The following is a 20050-nucleotide window of genomic DNA, read 5'->3' on the forward strand; positions in this document are numbered from 1 at the left end:
GAAAGTCCGGCCCGCGGGGACCAGCTGCTCGTTCACTCACGCCCTCGAATCCCATCGCATCTCGGGATTCTCAGCTCCCAAGGGGCGGAATTCGGCAATTTTGGTATCTACCCCCTGGTTCCCCCCGACACTTCTAGAATCCTCCAGGCGGCGACCGGGGTCTCCTTAGACCAGGCACTTTGCGCCCTGAGCTTTTTCCCCGTATCGATCGCAGCCCTCTCTTCTTCACCGCGACTAATCAGCGGGTGGCAGTGGCGGCGGCGGCGGCGGCGGCGGGGGGCGAGGGGTTGACAGCGGTTCTCGGGGTTCTGCATACAGATAAGATGTAATCCGTCTGCCGTCTCCAGCTGGAAGTGCTATCCGGCAGCCGGGAGGCAAAGGAGCGGAAATAACTCTGTTGTGTTCAATCACTGTTCTCCTCGGGATAGAATGAAGAGTTGTGAGACTCCGCTGCACACACACACACACACACACACACATTTGGAGGATGATTGTCAGGAAAGAGATTGAAGGCAGCTGACCTCTTGGCGTCCGTCGGGGGGCCGAGCGTCCATTCCCACTGCGACCCTGTCTAGCCGGGTCGGGAGATTAACCTCTACCAAGCGGGAACGTTGCATGATTCCCCACTGCGACGATCACCAATTAACATTTGACCGATTATCGGTTTGTCAATAAACGGTTAGGAGAGAAGATCGGTCCGAGTCTGGGGTTTAATTGTTTTTGCCCTTTTTCTGCTTTTTTCTGCTTTGGATTGCATTCTGCATTATCCCCAGCTTGAAATACATGTTTTAGATACTGAAAATAAATCATTTAATTCTAAATATCGGTGAAACGAGTACTATTTTGCTGCGTCGTCCCCGAACAGTGAAAATAACAAAGCCCCGAGAGGGAGCTGACTGCAGCAAGAATTAGCATTTAGCTGTTAGCGGTTAGCTGCCCTCAGGGGAAACCAACACTATATTTCACCCGATTGTTTTTTCTTCATACTCATCCATGTGTTTTCGGCTCTCGGGTGTATTTGGGCGTCTATCCCTCCCTCACGGTCGTGGCTTGGTTCGGCTTATTAATTCGGCTTCGCCACGCCGGGACCGAATTGAAGATTCAGACTGTTTTTGCCCCGACGCATCTCGGATTCTGTCTGAGGTCCTGGACTTCAAAAAAAAAAAAAAAAAAAAGAAAAGAAAAGGGTTTGAGGGGTGCGAAGTGAAAGTGCGGCTCTCCGCCACCCGTCATTGTCAAGAGTCCTCCACGCCTGACAGCTCCGGAGATCTCCTCGCTGCCCGCCGCCCGGATTCTGATGGAAGTGTGATTATTAGCTCTTGTGATTGGCGGCGGGAGTGGATTTTTTGATTAATAACCGCGTCCTGACCTCCCGTTACCTCTCAGCTGGCTTGGTTTCAACCCTGCCGGGCTTCACGGCCCGTCGGAGCGCCCGCCGTCCAGCGGCGTTAACGTGTCACTTTTCCTCAACGCTCCCCCGGAGCACTGCCGCCGCGTGATTAGAACATGTAAGCTCTCTTGGCATTTAGCCATGGCGTGTTATTCAACTACTCTTGTCGCACAACCTGGCTGTCACCTTCGTCTCCACTCCTGAAATACGCTTTGTTATCTTTCTAAACCGGAAGCGTGTCTCCATGGAGACGGCAGGCGTATTTTTGTAACTCACATCCAAACACAAACATCTTGTCAATACTAGTGGGAAAATGTTATTAACACCCCCCGAGTGTCCGGAGCCATCCGGCCCGGAAACGACACGCTGGTTCATTTTTCTCACACTAGTTTTCCAGCGAGGTTAATGTCAAATCATTTTCATGCCCGGTTATGGTTTCTATGATAAGTTTGAGAGCTATTTGAGACAAATTTGTTCGACTTCTCCTGAGAGGGAACACCATGGCAGGTTGGAGAAACTATTTTGTCTGTTGTGAAAAAAAAGAAAAAAAATGTGTGGCTAATGCTAACAAAAAATTCCACCGTGCAAAACGCCTCTAAAAATAGAGAAATAATGAAAATTGTATGTAACTTAAAAAAAAGGAATCAGTTGCCTTTTTGGTTACATTTAATTTAACAGAGAGATTAAATGGAGGAATGGATGGTTTTTAAGGCTGATTGGTGGAACTGGTTTGATTCGTGAAGTTGTGGAAGTGTCTAGGAGAGGCAGCGGTAGAGTTTCTGATTTGATTATTCAACAGGATCTTAGAGAGTGAGAAGATGCCTGAAGACAAAGTGTGATGGTGCCCATTTTTGAGAATGATGGGGATGTGCAGAATTGTTGCAACTATAGAGGGATAAAGTTGATGTGTCATACAATGAAATTATGGGAAAGAGGAGTGGAAACTAGGCTGAGAGCAGAAGTAAGCGTTTGTGAACAGCAGTATGGCTTCATGCCTAGAAAGAGTACTAAAAATTCAGTATTTGCTTTAGGAATGCTGATAGAGAAGTATAGAGAAGGCCAGAGGGAGCTGCGTTGGGTTTGTGTAGACCTAGAAGCATATGACAGGGTATCAAGAGAGGAGCTCTGGTAATGTATTAGGAAGTCTGGCAGAGAACTATGTTAGACCGGTGCAGGACATGTATGCTCGCTGTGGTGTGCTGTCGGGGTAACAGAGAAGTTCAAGGTGGAGGTGGGACTCCATCAGGGATCAACTCTGAGCCCCTTCAGTGGTGATGGACAGGCTGACAGATGAGGTTAGACGGGAATCTCAATGGACCATGATGTTTGCAGATGACATTGTGATCTGTAGTGAGAGCAGAAAACAGGTAGAGGAAAATCTAGAGAGGTGGAGGTATGCTCTGGAAAGGAGAGGAATGAAAGTTAGTCACAGCAAGACAGAACATATGTGTGTGAATGAGAGGAACTTGGGTGGAACGGTGAGGCTACAGGGAGTGGAGATCAAGAAGCTGGAGGATTTCAGGTACTTTGGGTCAACAGTCCAGAGCAACAGAGAGTGTGGAAAAGTGGTGAAGAGACGGGTTCAAGCAGGTTGGAATGGATGGAGAAAAGTGTCAGGGGTACTATGTGATAGAAGACTATCGGCCAGAATGAAAGGAAAGGTGTACAAGACAGCAACAATGAAGAAACTAGAAACTGTAACAATGACGAACAGCTAGAAGTCGCAGAGATGAAGATGCTAAGCTTCTCTTTGAAAGTGACCTGGATGGATAGGATCAGGAGGGAGTCTATCAGAGGAACAGCACATGTTAGATGCTTTGGAGAGAAGGTCAGAGAAGCCAGACTGAGATGATTCGGTCATGTACAGAGGCGGGATAGAGAATATATTGGTAAACGAATGCTGGAATTGGAGCTGCCAGGCAAGAGGTCTTGAGGAAGACCAAAGAGAAGATTTATGGACGTTGTGAGAGAGGATATGAAGGTAGTTGGTGTGAGAGAGGAGGATAAAGAGAATAGGAAATGCTGAAAGAAGAAGAGGAAAGTGGAACTAGTGCTTCCCTGAGTACAGAATGGGTATTACAACAACAAAACCCTCAAATTCTCATTAGCCAAAAACTCATCTGCCTTTCTGGAGTCACTTTTTATCAAATTTCTTACATTTTTTTCTAATGATGACAGAGAAACACTCTTTTGGCTGGATCGTGTACAGACAACACACACACACACACACACACACACATACACACAAACATCTCAAATGCCTCCGAGGGCTGCAGCATATTCAGTGTGAAAATCCCCGGCTTAATTTGAATGAAAATCAACACTCCAGTGTAGATGTTGCTGTCAGGCTTCAGAGAGGGGTAGAAAAAAACAATTGAGGGGGGTATGGAGGGGTGGGAGGGTACAAGAAACCATCTCTGCTAACCTGCAAGGACCATGTCTCACCAGAGGAGGCGCTCTCTCACACAGTCTTTCAATCACCGACTTTCCTGATTACGCCCTTCTAAATGAATATAATCTTTTCCAAAGGTTGCACGCTCGTGTTCTATAACGCTCACACCATTTCCTCATTTCTGTTTCGACCCGACCTTCGCGCCGTGACCTCACCCGATCAGCATTTCGGACGATCACAGATCATTTGCCACCCCGCCGTCTGCCGTCCAGCGGGCTTCGAGATGAACCGAAGCAGCCGGCGCAGTCTCCGCTGTTTGTTAAACCCTGAAATGCATAAATTAGCATCTAGATTTCTGCCCTGAGTATAATTTTCTCCATCTGCGAGCACTGATGCTCGGTCCTGGCGCTGAAAAAAAAAAACACTACAGTAATCTGCATGAAGACCAGAAGCAGCGGGTGTTAATTAGACTCGCTAAGTCAGTTGTAGTCGGAAAAGTTCCTCGGGGCTAGCTTAGCACGGCGCTAGAGTCGTATGTCTTCGCCTTCGCTTGTTTGTGTCCGAAAAGCAGACGCTTAAAAGACGACTCCGAAAACTAACAGTGCTTTCATGGCTTTTAATCCATTCGGGCTATGTGTTTAATTGCGTGTGTGCGTGTTCAAGTGTGCATTCAACCTTGTAGATAAATAATAGTTTCATGTTTTTCATTTTATAGGATGAACACAATCGGATACCTACTGTAGAAATGTAGCGAAGCTCATGCGGTGACACTCGCAGTAATTAGCAAAGAAGCCGAATATCGTAGTTCATATCCGATCAGAATGTCGGTTTTATATTTGTTAGAATTCAAAATTGCGGTCAGCACCGTATGATGAGGCACGATGACCTTGGGCCGGCTCCAGCTCGGACGAGCTTTCGAGATAAACATCAGAGAGGCCGGGGAGCGGATGAATAAAGTTGGGTCTTATCAGCGATATCTCCTAACCAGAACAACACGTCTCCTCCCTTTGATGGCAGCTGGATGTGAGGAAACATGATTAAAGTGCTCCACTTTCCGCTAATTCTCCAAAGGCTAACTCCATACATCTGCCAGAGCAGAGCGATTAAAAAAATATATATTAAAAAAAAAAAAAAAAAAAAACATTTAAAGGGAAAAGCTTTCTAATGTTCTCAAAACGTTCCTGTATCCCTTCCTGGCTTTCGGTACGCACTTGGTGAAGGGTTTTTGTTGTTTTTTTCAGTTTACTCCTTCGTCTCCGAAGAGAGACGATGCACGCATTTCAAGGCGCTCTTTCTTCCTTCCCAAAGAAAACTGGGAAACCGACGAGCTGCTTCTTATTTTGTGAGGTTGTCGGGTCCCGCTCTGCACCTTCGCGCGGTTTCTGCCTCCTTTCGGGAGCTGACGGCGGCAGCGGACGTAGATATGAAGCGTCTCATTGATTTAAATACACTCGAGCTTAAGGTCAGATGCGTTGCACCGCATCCGCTTACGACGGGTGATACAGTCGAGTTGTCTTCATCACCCGGCAACGCCTGACGACTGCACGTCATCTGCGGACAAGATGGCCAAGTGGATTTAAAGACCGGTGAATTACCAACGGCTTCACAATAGCTTTATGTACCGTTTAGCAGGGACCAATGTTTTTTTTTTTTGTTGACTGTCACCGTGGTTACAGATGCTGAGCAGCCCAGTTCTCACTAACTGGACACGTAGCGCGTCGTGAGGGGTAACAGACGACATGATTGGTAAGAGATGCCTGAAGGCACCACGATCTGGGCAAAGCCAGCATGTCTATGAGAGCCGCAGTTCAGATGGTAAACAAACATGGAGGACAAATGGCTGGCGTCGCTAGCGCAGCTATCTTTTCTTTCCGCCATTATTGTAGTCCATTCTGGCTTTATCAGCCCCTCTCCCTCCTGCGCTGCTAGCCATCGTTGTTTTGATAGTCTCTTTGTCTACTGACTCTACTTCCTGAGTCCCGCCTCCTGTTTTTCATCGGCTGTCGGCGACGTATTTGCAGTCGCATGCGCTACCCGATCAAACATGGTTGATTGACAGCGACTGAGGTCGAGTCGGGTCGGGTTTCTGCGCCGATAAGCTCTCAGTATCAGCTGTCAGTCTTGCGTAAGATCAGGTATAGCATCAGATATTCATGGCGTAGAAAATAAAAACAAAGATAACATCAGCGTCGGCCATCATCCGGATCGTAAGTCAAACAGTTGATGCGATGACCTTATCCGACAAAATACTGGGCAGCGTAAACTTCCAGCTGCATGTGCAGATGATGATCAGGTCGTCCACGCAGCAGATCTCGATTTGCAAAGATATTTTTCTTCCTCCTTTCCTAAACGGCTGACCGCTGCTGTGTTCGCACAGCTTGCAAACTTAGCCTCATCACTCGCCGCCCTCGGCGTCTTCCCGATGGGAGGAATCTCGATTCGGACAGCCCCCGGCCTCCATTTTCGCCACCCAGTAATGGCTTTCTGCCTCTGCACTGCTGTGAATGGAGACGTGATCCCAGATCCTGATTGTATTTGACAGCTGAGATCAGGGCTGATAGTTATTTTTTTTTTTTGGAAACAATTTCATGGTAGAAAGCCTTCTAGGAAAAATGGATGGCCTTCCTCACGTGGAAGGAGCGATTGGATTTGTTCTCTATTTTTATCTGAGCTGTTATAAACGAGGGTTGGATCAAGCTTGAAGATAAATAAAGCCAGGGGTTGCTGAGACCTCGGATTCTGACTAGGTTAGCAAAGATTAGCGGTGAGGCTAGCACTGCTAGCATCCCCAGCCCTTGTCTTCACTCTTCGCTCTGTCATTGAAAGCAGTGGCGTTGCGTTCAAGAACCACACTGGCCGTCTCTCCATGTAGCATGCCGAGCTAACAGGCTAACACAGCAATTCTTATCAGTTAGCCAACAACGAATTTAATATTTGCCAAGCCGAGGCCGTCAAACGTATCATCAGATAAAATAAATAAATTAATTCAAATAGATTCAGTCATCCCGTCTGATCTTTTTAATCATACAGCCCACTTTTTCTTTTTTTTAAATTTAATCGTTAATTGCATCAACATTTTTTGATGCAGACGCTAAAGTGAATAAGTAAAGCAGCTGCTGTTTTGGAGACAAAACATTATTTCTCATTAATTTTTTTTGTCGATGGGGGCAGAGGAAGGTGTATATCAATAATAGAAGCCGTGTCTGATCGAAGAATCTACAATGAAGTGTTTTGTTTAAATGCTCCCGAAATTCGTGGCTCATTATCCCGTGGGCTGAGTCAGGTTTCATAGCCTACATTTGATTCTCCTTTTTGCTCCTTTGTCTTATTTCTCTTTTTTCTTTTTTCCCTCATCCTCCCTTCGAACACCGACGGCCAGAGCGAAGCCATTTCATCTCCCTCCCATTCCAGCCCTGCTGTCCCAGTTTCATAAGAAAAAAAAAAAAAAAGAAAAAAGAAAAAAGGCCTCCAAGTCAAAGAATTAAGGAGCAAAATTAATAACAAAGTGCACGTCTTGCCGCCGGGTCTGGGGTGGTGGTGGTGGAGAGAAGGGGGAGGCGGGGAGTGGAGGACGTTCAGGAAAGAAAATTACAGAGAAGAGGGAAGAGACTATTTGCAGTTTTTTTTTTTTTTTATTTCAAGGGAAGGCATGCAACAAACAACCCTGTCACGTTTCCATCCGCTGCCACCGCTCCCGGAGCTGCTGTCCGGCCTCCAAGACCCGGCACCTCGGGCAGGAAAGCAGACCCGACAACAACAACAACAACCGCCCCCTGGTGGCTCGGAGGGGTTGCGCGCACGTTTCGGAGCGGAGGCCTGAAGTCAGTTCCTATTGTATTTCTCATCTTTAATTTATTTAACTTGTAACCATTGATTTAGGGAGTTGTAATTAAAAAGGGGGCAGCTACAATAATACAAATAACTGCATCCAAGTCCCGGATAGCTAAATTTCGAATTTAAGAATATATCACATGCAGTTATACCTCCAATTATTAATTTTAATGTACTTTATAAATAACAAATAATTTACAAAAAATAATAATACAAAATGAAAGAGAATGTAAAGAAATAAACTGGTTTGATAAAGTGTATTTACCCAGATGATTGGGCTCCAATGCCGGCGGCGGTGGAAGAGGGTGGGGGAGATTTTCATTTGGTGCTCTATCGCGTAACTTCAGTTATTCGCCACACAATTAATGCTACAATGTATTGCTAAATGTAACTAGCACACTATGCTACACTTTATCACTGAATTCCAGGCATCTTTTTAAAATGATAAAACCATCCTGGACCGGCTTTGAGTGACTCTTCCGATGCTTCATCCGTTGACGTTTCCGCCATCTGCTGCACCAAATCCCTGTAAATGTGTGGTACCTGTGTGGACAAGTCAACAACGTGCATGTTTTCCCAAGATTTTTATTGGACTACCCAGCGGTGAGCGCAAACTCGCACATTGATGCACAGTCAAGGTTCCTCTATATAGCTTGTTTCATGTTTTAGCTTTTTGCATGAAATGCAGTTAGATCATCAGGTTCTCCTGGTTCCTCCCACAAACCAAAATCATGCGGGAGGATGATTGGATGTGTAAATAAGAGCGTGAATGTTTGTATGTCTGTGTGCAGGGCCGGCAACGCTAACGTCGCCGTGGCCTCAAGGGGGCGCCACAAAATCGCTAAAAAATTCACCTTCAGTGTAGTTCTATTAAAACTACTCATTACTTTTAACTCTTAAAAAGGAAAAAAAAAAGAAGCTCACACTGATGCAATAAATATTGTATGTCAGATTTTGGGGGGATTTATTTGTAATTTTTTGAAGCGTGGAAAAAAAAAAAAACATGTGGGATAGCCCCCCCATCCCCCCAACAAGCTGTAGAGATAATGAATGAATGAGAGAAGTATTAATAATTTTAAACCCACGAGGAGCAGATGATGAAAACAGATTCGCGACAGAGCTTTGGACTGTGAGTCACATGACTTTTCACATGACAAATTGGACGTTCACCATTTAAACACCGGGTGTTAGAACATGGTCATACCCCGAAAATAAGCATGTCCGTGCGTAAATGTTTGTGGATGAACAGCAGGATTAAAAATAAATAGATTAAAAAACAAGTAGAAGGCATATTTTTTCTATTTAATAAAAGTGATGGCCTTACAAGACTGCTATTTTGTAATCTTGACAGAAACGCGTGTGTTTATGTAGTCTTATTTGTATGAATATGTATTAAAGATTTTTAATTATTTCTCTTCTGTATTTTGGCAATTCATACAGATATATTTTCTAATTTTATTTCATTTGACTCTAAAGCTGTTTTCACGAGACCATTGTCTGAAAGTGCACGGTAACTAAAACCACATTGTTTGTTATTGTTGTTTTTTTAATGAGAGGAAGAGGGTGGTGGTGGGGGTGGCTGGCATGGGATGGTGAGATTGATAAAACAAGTGTGTGTGTGTGATTGTGTGTGTGTGTGTGTGTGTGTGGAAGGGGGGGCTGATCTGAGTGAGGGGCAGCCAAAAGGACTTGATATAAGAGCCAATAAAGTAAACTGAGGAGGTTAAAAATGAGCTGAGTCGTCCGAAAATAGAGGAGCGAGTTATAAGGCCGGCTATGAGTGCGCGGGGAAGGACGAGGGGGATATTTACTTATTTACTGTGAGTTTCACATTAAAGAAAACCGATAACACACATTTGATTATAATGGAAACGTTTGGCCTCTTTTTCGTTGTTGTTGTTGTTGTTGTTGTCCCTGCAGAGCGTGCATTTTCCTCTGGTGCGTCACAAAGCTTCTGGGAGAAACTGAGGGAACCCAGCCCAGCGTATAGGCAGCACCGGATCAAGTATGTCAGCCGATATACAGCGTAGCCCCCTCCACCCTCGGAGAAGGAGGCTTCTTCTCAGGCCTGGAACAAAATCTGTGTCCTTTATGTAACTCATCCTTTGAAATCAGAGGCCGAGAAAAGAGCTCGAGAGCCGTCAATCATCGTGGCGGCGGACACGCCCACATCCCGCGGCGTGGGAAACCCAATCTGGCTGAAGTAGGCCAGCGACTGTTCCCTCTGCTGTGACGCCGCAGCACCTATCAGGTGTGTCGTGGCGATTTCACCCCGTTTAGCCTCCACTCATCCCCGCCTGAATCACTGCCGTGGAGGAGGAAGAGGGCAGCTCGAGACACGTCAGCTTGGTTAGTGGCTTTTACATTCAGTCTGAGTTGAAAAGGGCCAGAAAAGTGATCCGGGTTTTTAGTCAATGTATCATCTCAATTATAGCTTAAATTAGATTATTTCTAGCTCATATTTATTTTTTATTTAATGTGTGGAGACTTAATTTAATTTAATTTAATTTAATTTAATTTAATTTAATTTAATTTAATTTAATTTAATTTAATTTAATTTAATTTTAGCTAATTTTGTCATTTTTTAGCTTGTTTTCTTTTATTTGTTGTTTGGGGTGACAAACATGAACAAAAAATCCTGGTGTCATCCTGGCATGTTTTTTCCCCCCAAATCATGGGAATGTACTGTAAGCAACAATGAAGATTTACGAATAACCAATAAAAAAAATAAAAAAAATCAGCATGATCATGTTCAGGAAAGTATTTAGAAAGTCCAAAAATGAAAACTTTGAAAAAAAAAAAAATTAAGAAATGAGAGTAAAACTTGAAACAAGTACCAAAAAAAAGGCTCAAGAAATACAACTACTTCTATTGCTGCTTGAGTTCTACGCTGATACCAATAGTAATAGCATTGTAACAATATAACAATAATATTTAGTCATTTTAATACTAGTAATCACAACAACATTTGAGTAATGCCTAAAATATATAGGTAATCTATATAGGAAACACTGACAATCATTACGTAACTAGTAACAATCATCTCCGTGGGGGTTTGGATGACGTGGCTGAAAAACCATACCTGTCAATCAGAGAGCGGATGAAACAAAGGATAGATGACCAGCATTTAATCAGAGCGTATAAAAGGAGTTGCCACCTCGCCGTTCCCTGACATCCATTCCCGTCCGCATGTTTTATCTTTGAATGGGTTTTGATCCTTCAACCCATAATTTAATTGACCAGCCACTGACTGACCGAAGGGGCTTTGGTTCTTCGCCGTTCTGAAATCCCCCAAACGCTCGGACAGGGACGGATCCTTGCTGTGAGACGATATGGCACGCCGGTCCTGGCGCCGTCTCTTGGGCTAATCCATTATTTCCTAATGGTTCGAACCGTCAAGGCTCTGGAATGAAGAATCGGATGTTCTGAAAACAGTCCGATCCGTAGCCTTTTTTGCCATATCAAAAAATATATATAATATAATGGATAATATAATAAAAAGTGATTCCCATTTCCTTTTTTTTTTCCAAAATATCATGCTATTGTTATAACAGGCGAATAACAACATGAGACCCAGGAGCGTCCTAGTTCTTCCGACACCTGCTGTAGAAGTTGAGGATGGTGTCGTCGATCCACCTGCGGTATTTGGAGACGGCGGTGTAAACCCCGGGGAACTGGGGTTTGGCGCAGCCTTCCCCCCACGACACCAGGCCGAAGACCCTGCCGTCGCACACCAGCGGACCCCCGGAGTCCCCCTGGAACATACACACACACACACACACACACACACAAACGCACAAGTTGGTGGGTGGTAAAACTGCAGCCAAAATAACTAATATATCAGAGTTTGCATAATTATTCAATCATCCATAACAATACTGTTTATCCTGCACAGTTCAGGGGAGTGGGAGGCAGGGTTTAACCTGTCAATCACAGACTCCCCTGTCAGTTACCCACATTGAGGAGGACCTATGAAGTAACGTGTCGTGGAAAAAGTGCCGATAGAATAACCAGGTGGATCCCGGGAATTGAACCAGGAACCTCTCAGTGCACTTGCCTGCATTTCATTACTCGGCTGAAATAATTCTTAAGCAAAGTGGGGGAAAAAGGGGGAGAGAATTCGGAAGAAGCTGCTAAAGTCTGACTGAGGGAAAAGAAGGAACCCCTATTATTATTATTACTGTTATTATCATCATAATTTCCATTCTTATCATTCCCACAATTCTTATAATTTCCATTATTATTATTATTATTATTATTATTATCATTGTTATTTCAAGAGGTTTTAAACGTTTTTACCCTCTCCTATCATTCCAAATTGCTGCGACTTTACGACAAAAATTTTTACGTATTAAAAAAAATCCATTTACTAATGTAATTATATACATCATCACCTTTTTAAAATTATAAGTAAATTTTCACAATTATTTTTCCAGGTTTATGCATATATTCTGAGGTATTTGAGTCGTGTGTGTGTGTGTGTACCTGACAGGCATCTTTCCCGCCAATGGTGTAACCAGCGCAGAGCATGTTGTCTGTGATTTTCCCGTTAAAGGAGTCGCTGGCGTTGCACCGCTCGGCCGAGACGATGGGGAGCTTCACGGTGCGGAGGGTGGCGGGGATCTCCCCCCCTGTGGGGTCGGTGTACCCCCACCCGGAAACCCTGCACTCCTTGCCCTCTGCCACAGAGGCTCCGTAACGGGGCAGCAGGGCGATGGAGACGTAGCTGTTCAGGCGGAACGGGGCCTTCATCTGGAGGGCGAACAGCTACAGTCAGTGAACGCATCACATTTTTTCTTTTACGTAATTTCTTAGTGTTTTGTAACAATCTGGGGGAGGGAGGGCATGAGTAAGGACACGAATACACGTAAAAATTGTTATTTTCCGATCGGGCCCCCTCAGAATGCCGCACCTTCATCAGCATGATGTCGTTGTTGTTGGTGGAGCTGTTGTAGTCTGGGTGGGGCAGCAGAAGCTGGGGTTGGATCTCCTGCTCCGTGCCCTCGTAGATGGTGAGGGAGTAGTCGCCTGCCACCACGATCATCTTCTCTATCCTGCGGGGATGAGGGGCAAAAAAAATGAGGCGTGAATTGGGGAAATTATCAGCGGGATAAAATTTCCAAGATTTTCCCAACTAAAAAAACATGAGTGGGCCCTGGACCAACCAGATCTCTCGGCAACACATTTCCACTGTCAGTGTCTGGACTGGATGCCCTGCAGAGCACTGGGGCGATTTGCTTCATTTGCCAAGTAATTTTACAACCACAAGGAATTTGCTTTGGTTGACGGTGCTAAACAGATAACATGTAACAGGCATTAAATAAGTGAAAAATAAGGTAACATGACGTTTTCTGCCTCATATAAACCCCGAACGTCCTTTTTAGCACTTTTGGTGTCCTGACAGGTTTTGTTCTATGACCTTAAACACTCCAGTAAACAACCTACTTGTGAATTTTGTCGCTTTTTCATGTTGTAGAAAAAGGCAGTTGCTAAATGCAACCCCAGGGCGTCACAGCCAGTGTCTCCCTGAGCCAGCCTCAAGGGGGCAAAGGCACTGTCTCCCTGAGTCGGTCCACAGCCCAGACAAATGCAGAGGGTTGCGTCAGGAAGGGTCCAGGTTAACAACACCCGCCATTGGTATCCATGACTTACAAGGTACCAGTGGAAATTAGGCTACTGCGGGTCAAAGCAGGACAGGAAGAAGGCATGTTCAGAAGCAGACAGAGAAGAGGAAAGGCAAGAGTCTGGGAATGAGAGTAGGGACTTTGAATATCAAGACTATGACAGGAAAAGGTAGAGTTGGTTGACATGATGCAGAGAAGGAAGGTGGATATACTGTGTGTCCAGGAGACCAGGTGGAAAGGTAGTAAGGCTAGAAGCTTAGGAGCAAGGTTTAAGTTGTACTATTATGGTACTGACAAGAGAAATGGAGTAGGAGTTATCTTGAAGGAGGAGTTTGTTAGGAAAGTTCTGGAGGTGAAAAGAATGTCAGATAGATTTATGACTCTGAAACGGGAAATTGAAGGTGTGATGCTCAATGCTGTTAGTGGCTATGCCCCGCAGGTGGGATGTGAATCTGAAGAGAAGGAGAAGTTCTGGAATGAGTTAGATGAAGTGATGCAAAATATTCCCAGAGATGAGAGAGTGGTAATTGGTCCAGACTTCAATGGGCATGTTGTTGCAGGCAATAGAGGGGATGAAGAAGTGATGGGCAGATTTGGTATGCAGGATAGGAACACAGAGGGACAGATGGTGGTATATTTTGCAAAAAGGATGGAAATTGCTGTAGTGAACACTCCAGAAAAGACATAGGGTAACTTACAAGAGCGGCGGTAGGAGCACACAGGTAGACCACATCTTGTATAGACGAGGTAACCTGAAAGAGATCAGTGACTGCAAAGTATTTGTAGGTGAGAGTGTAGCCAGACAGCATAGGATGGTGGTTTATATGATGACAAAGGCAGAGCAGAGGACAAAGTGTTGGAAGCTGAAGAGTGTTATATGGTTTTCAGGAAGGAGTTGAGAAAGGCTCTGGGTGGTCAGGGAGAGCTTCCAGACGATTGGACAACCACAGCTAATGTTATCAGGGAGACAGGTAGGAGAGTAGTTGGTGTATCATCTGGAAGGAAGGTAGATAAGGAGACTTGGTGGTGGAATGAGGAAGTGCAGGAGTATATACAGAGAAAGCAGTTAGCAAAGAAGTGGGACACTGAGAGGACTGAAGAGAACAGACAGGAGTACAGGAAGATACAGCATAAGGTAACGATAGAGGTAGCGAAGGCAAAACAAAGGGCGTACGATGACCTATATGCTCAGTTGGATAGTACGGAGGGAGAGAATGATCTATACTGGTTGGCAAAACAGAGAGATAAAGATGGAAAGGATGTACAGCAGGCCCAGGTGATTAAGAAAAGAGAGGGTAATGGGAAGATGGAAAGAGTACTCTGAAGAGCTGATTGATGATGATAATAAAAGTGAGGCAAGGGTAGATGAGGTGACTATTGTAGACCACAAAGTAGCAGAGATCAGACGAATTGAAGTGAGGGGATGAAGAGTGGAAATATACATGTGGAGGTGTGGAAGTGTCTAGGAGAGGCAGTGGTGGAGTTTCTGACTTGATTATTCAACAGGATCTTAGAGAGTGAGAAGATGCCTGAAGAATGGAGACAATGTGTGATGGTGCCCATTTTTAAGAATAAAGGGGATGTGCAGAATTGCAGCAACTATAGAGGGATAAAGTTGATGAGCCATACAGTGAAGTTATGGGAAAGAGTAGTGGAAACTAGACGAGGAGCAGAAGTCAACATCTGTGAACATCAGTATGGCTTTATGCCAAGGACGAGCACTAGAGATGCAATATTTGCTTTGAGAATGCTCATAGATAAGTACAGAGAAGGCCCGATGTGCTGCATTGTGTTTTTGTAGACCTAGAAAAAGCATATGACAGGATGCCAAGAGAGTGTTGTATGAGGAAGTCTGGCAGAGAAGTATGTTACACTGGTGCAGGACATGTATGCTAGACTGGTGCAGGACATGTATGCTAGCTGTGAGACAGTGGTGCGGTGTGCTGTAGGGGTAACAGAGAAGTTCAAGGTGGAGGTGGACTCCATCAGGGATTAGCTCTGAGCCCCTTCTTGTTTGCAGTAGTGATGGACAGGCTGACAGATGAGGTTAGACAGGAATCAGTTAGGAATGATGTCGATCCAGATGACATTGTGGTCTGTAGTGAGAGCAGAGAACAGGTTAAGGAAATGGAGGTTAGTTGCAGCAAGACAGAGGAACCTGGGTGGAGCGGTGAGGCTTCAGGGAGTGGAGATATAGAAGTTGGAGGATTTCAGGCACTTGGTTTCAACAGTCTAGAGCAGTGGAGAGTGTCAGGGGTACTATTGCAAAATACTATGGGAAATTGTGAATAAGTGACTGAATGTCTTTGTATGCGGCCCTGCCATTGACTGGCGAGCAGCCCAGGGTATACCCCGCGTCTCGCCCGATGACAGCTGGGATAGGCTCCAGCATCCCTCGCGACCTTGAGTGCAGGATAAGTGGCAGGATGGATGAATGGGTAAAACAGTCCAATTTCCCCATTATACAATGTTTTTAAAATGAAACAGCCGAAATCAGACAGTCAGTTGAAAGCTTAGGGGTGTTGACGTCAAAAGTCATGTGACGGTGTTGTGGTCCATTAGAGCTTAACATTTTCACTTCTGACTTAAAGCTTCAAAAGGTGTCCATACGTGAAGATTATCTTGCTGAACAAAACGCTTAAGTATCATACACTCATGTTAGCTCGTGTTGAACCCCACAGGTTAGAACGATCTGCTCGAACACACGTTTCAGAATTCAGAATTGCTTTAATCGGCGAGTAATTTTACAACTACAAGGAATTTGCTTTGGTTAATAGTGTTAAACAGACAACGTGTAACAGGCATTTAAATAAATTAAGAGTGACATCAGGGCAATTGTGTTTGGTGTTGCAAAGTGGCATCGAGACAAATATTGGAGGCTTATGGAAACAAACTGCACGCTTTTATTACTAAAAGCTGCATGTGCATTTGGAACACGACAAAAAAAAACATTATTTTAAAAATACGTGTATTGTTGAATACTGAAAAGACATTGACAATCACATTTTTGTGGGGGAAATTATATATAGGAAAAAAAAACGTGTCATATGCATAAAGACGCAGCTGTCACATCCATTAGTTATGATGCTTTGGGCCCGTCGGGCGTCTCCCATCGCGAGTCATGCCAACACGCCAAACGCGATAGGAAGTGCGACGCTTCAGCGGAGTCCATCCTTTCAAAGCTCATTAATACATACCAGGCTTTGCTCATCGATCTGAAAAATTACGTTATCAACACGGGGTTTAGGTTTCTGGGAGTATTCAAAGACCAGACCGATACTACGGTCTGCCATTTTTATCACAGGAACGTCAAAACAACGAGTCAAAGGAAGACCAAGATGACGGGATGTTGTTGGCTTGGTATTAGTTCCAACAGGAGATTATCGAAATTATAAAAAAAACATTACTGTAAAACGGCCCTTCGGGTTTGCTCTTGGCTGCATTTCGATGACCACAACAATCCATGTGGAAGAGACCCGTGAAATTCTGCTACAATAAAATCACACGAATGGAACTTGATTTTTGTTTTTAAATTTTGTAATTAACACATCAAAAATGTTAGATGTTATTGTTTTTCTAGTCAGGATTTCAGTCAAACAGTTAGAAGTTTTCATTCATTAAATTAAGTTTTTTGTAAACTAAAGCAAACTAAATTTGTAAAATAACTTAATAAATAAATAGAAGTTCAAGTTAGGTGATCAGTTCAAACCCCAGCAGGCAAATAACTTCCGCCTGATTTCTTATCGGGATTGAACCACACATATGTGGCCGCATGACCCCGTGACATTCACAGCCCACGGAAAAAACAAGAATGGCGGCGACAGCGGCGGCGTCTCACCCGACGTCGCAATGTGCCGCCGTTATCACCCAGAACTTGTTGATCAGGGTGCCCCCGCAGAAGTGCTGATGCTGCAGCGTCTGTATGGACACGATGTATTTGATGGAGTATGGGACCGGCGCGTACCCCCCAACGATCCGCCACTGGGCGACATCCTCACCTGTGGGAGGTAAAAATGAGATGTAATATTATTATCGCTGAGGCCGGAGGGGAACCTACGGCAATTGCAATCCCTTGGTTGTGATCCTGACCTAGCGCCTCCTGCTGGGTAGAAGGGTTAGCGTAACTAGCATGGCTGCGGGGCATCAAAGTTGTTGACAGAGAGGGGAGCAAATAAGAAATAAGTCAGATCAGCCAGCAAGTGATGTTAGCCATAAGCAGAAGATTGTTTGAATTGTGCTTATAAAAGCAATTATGCGAAAAATAAAACAACCTTATGAAAATTTGCAAATCGGTAACTTTACAAGCCTTGACCAACCTCAAGTTGTCTACTTAAAAACAACAGTCGCAACAATTGTTAGCATTGCGACAACAAGTTTGCTTACAAAAGATGTTAATGCTAATAAACGGCCCCGCAATTGTTAGCATCGTGACAGCAAGTTTGCTAACGAAAGATGTTTATGTTAATAAACACCCCTTGCAATTTTTAGAATCGCAACAGCAAGTTTGCCAACGAAGGATGTTAATGTTAATAAACAGCCCTCGTGATTGTTAGCATCGCAACAGCAAGCTTAAATAATAAATAGTAATAATAAAAGATGCTAATGTTAATTAAGAGGCCCTTGGGGTTGTTAGCCTAGCGACGATTGGTCACATGAACGCACGTAAGGCTCGGTTCAGTGTGATAAGTTAAAAAGATCAACTTCGTATTTACCACCATGATTGCGGATTTTTTTTATGTCATCACAGCGTAATAAAACATTAATAGCGCATAACTTCATATTCACTTTTCGTGATTTTCAAAGGGATTTTTTTCGGGTCGGCATGATACCTGTTTGTCAGTTGAGCGGGAGACACTTCAGGGTCAGCAATGAAACAATACCCCGCCATTACCGGCTAAGTCAGGGCTATAATTAGCTGCAGGACCTGTATGTGTGTGTGTTTGTGTGTTCGCAGCTAAAAGGTAACTCTATATGTTCCGTCTGCATGAACTGGGTGTGTTAAAGCAGAAAACACACACACATAAAAGTGCGATAGAAATGGTTACATAAGAGCCGGGAGGCGCAGGTTATGATGGCAGCCGGAGAGTGCGCGCGACGCCAGCGTCGTTTATTATATTCGAAAAATAATTAGCTTTTATCACTACGCGACAGTGAGCGCCGCCAAAACTTTATTTACTACCTATCATGATGAAATCCTCCTCTCTGCAGCTTTACAGGGAGACGGCATGACCTTAGGGAGGAAAGATAAACGACAGGCCGACGCCGGGTGACCGACAGCCCGCGACGCGGAACGTCCCCCCACCGGCTGACCGTTGAAATACCCGAAAAAGTCCCCTGCGTGATGAAGGGCCATCGCTCCGCTTACATCCGTGACATAATTGCTCGCCACAAAAGCGGGTGTCGGCCACGGTCCTCCATTGTCCGTTGGCAGATTCCTTTTGTTCGCTCCGAGGTTCCCGAATCATATCACCGGGTTTGGATTCGAACAGTGGCTTTTTTTTGAGAAACGAGGAGGGGAACCAGTGCTTTCACAGAACCGGGGGGCCGAATTAGGAAAGGAGATGGCGGTCATTACATATTTATTACCATGTTTCTATATTTAGTCCCAGGAAATGACGGGCGAAAACCTCAAACCTGCATCGCAAAACTTACCGTTTGCACGGATAGAATTAAAAATGTAAATATATGCTCAAAGTCTTTTTGTCGTGTTGCCGAGGAAACCCATATATTATGTCGCTGTGTCCTGATAAGAATGATTTTGGAAGGAAACGCTTCATAGAAAATATAGCGCGCCGTTTCCTTTTTCAGCTCCAAAATGAACAAATAAAAAAAAACTTTCACCTGAATGCATGGATCTCTCTTTTCAGTATTGTAATGATAATGAAATAATAATGAAATAATAATAATAATAATAATAATAATAATAATAATAATAATAATAAAATCTTAAACAAGTCTCTCACTTACCTTTGAAAGTGCTGTGACATTAAAAAAATAATCACAAAAAAAATGTAAAAATAAGTTTTATAGATTATAATGTATAATTAAATAATAATACAACACTAAATCAAATGTAGTTCATTGTAGTAGTGAATCAAATAGACTTTAAAAAAATTGTGATTTTTTTTTTTTCCTGGGCATTCCACCTTTTTACTTCTCTCACCCACTACACACACACACACACACACACACACACACACACCACCCCTTAAAGACGAGGACGGGGAGCTCACTCACAGCCCGCGGCCAGGACCTTCAGCAGGACGCACAGGAACGAATACAGCCGGCGCTCCATGGTGAGACACTGAGCGCCGTCCTCCCCTCCTCACTCTGGTGACGGTGCCGCACCTGCACTCAGGTTTCTTATAGTTCCTGTTTCCGTTTCCATGGCCACCACCGTGCCCCCGGACCAATATATTTATATATATATATATTTACGTATATCACAGAGTCTTTCCTGACACGACCGTGTGAAGATCAATTGCACCTGAAAGGGGGAGGAGGGGGTTATTTTGTCATTTTGTGTTATGACACAGTCGCAGTTGATTATAAACCCCGCTATCTGGCGTGGAAAGGTGCTCTTCTCCTGAAACGGTGTCCACTGTCACTGAAATCCGTTGGAGGGATTGATGAGGTGTCATTAAAAATGGAGCATGTCGCCGTCGCCTCCGGCCCCTCTGCGGGTCGCCCTCATGACCTCAGCGGGAAGACGGCCGCCGATTCAGGTGTCCGCCCGCGTGCCTTGCAAACCCCCCCCCGTGGTCTCATAACACTAATTAAGTTAATTTGACCTCTCAGGAACCCGAGTCCTCG

At 44.4% G+C, this 20050-nt stretch overlaps 1 protein-coding gene across 1 annotated transcript; it reads right to left on the bottom strand.

Annotated features, from left to right (window-relative positions):
- Window positions 1–11197: 11197 nt before the first annotated feature.
- LOC147227119 (trypsin) lies at window positions 11198–19532 on the bottom strand. Its single transcript, XM_086159990.1, has 5 exons — window positions 19475–19532; window positions 17076–17235; window positions 12526–12667; window positions 12099–12365; window positions 11198–11368 (listed from the first exon to the last, which is right to left on the bottom strand). Exons 1-5 carry the CDS (start codon window positions 19530–19532, stop codon window positions 11198–11200), a joined length of 798 nt encoding a protein of 265 aa, XP_086016116.1.
- Between the last annotated feature and the right edge of the window lie 518 nt (window positions 19533–20050).

The sequence above is a fragment of the Fistularia commersonii genome, chromosome 14, assembly GCF_037954325.1.
Source record: "Fistularia commersonii isolate RoL2024-O1a breed Wild chromosome 14, RoL_Fcom_v1.0, whole genome shotgun sequence".
NCBI classification, from domain to species: domain Eukaryota; kingdom Metazoa; phylum Chordata; class Actinopteri; order Syngnathiformes; family Fistulariidae; genus Fistularia; species Fistularia commersonii.

What these genes read in the sequence shown, in the direction of transcription:
- LOC147227119 (XM_086159990.1), bottom strand. Translation starts at nt 19,532, where the DNA reads ATGGAGCGCCGGCTGTATTCGTTCCTGTGCGTCCTGCTGAAGGTCCTG. An exon ending in GCGGCACATTGCGACGTCGG is followed by an intron (nt 12,668 to 17,075) that starts GTGAGACGCCGC and finishes TCATCCCCGCAG; the next exon opens with GATAGAGAAGATGATCGTGG. An exon ending in GCGGGAAAGATGCCTGTCAG is followed by an intron (nt 11,369 to 12,098) that starts GTACACACACAC and finishes TGTATGTTCCAG; the next exon opens with GGGGACTCCGGGGGTCCGCT.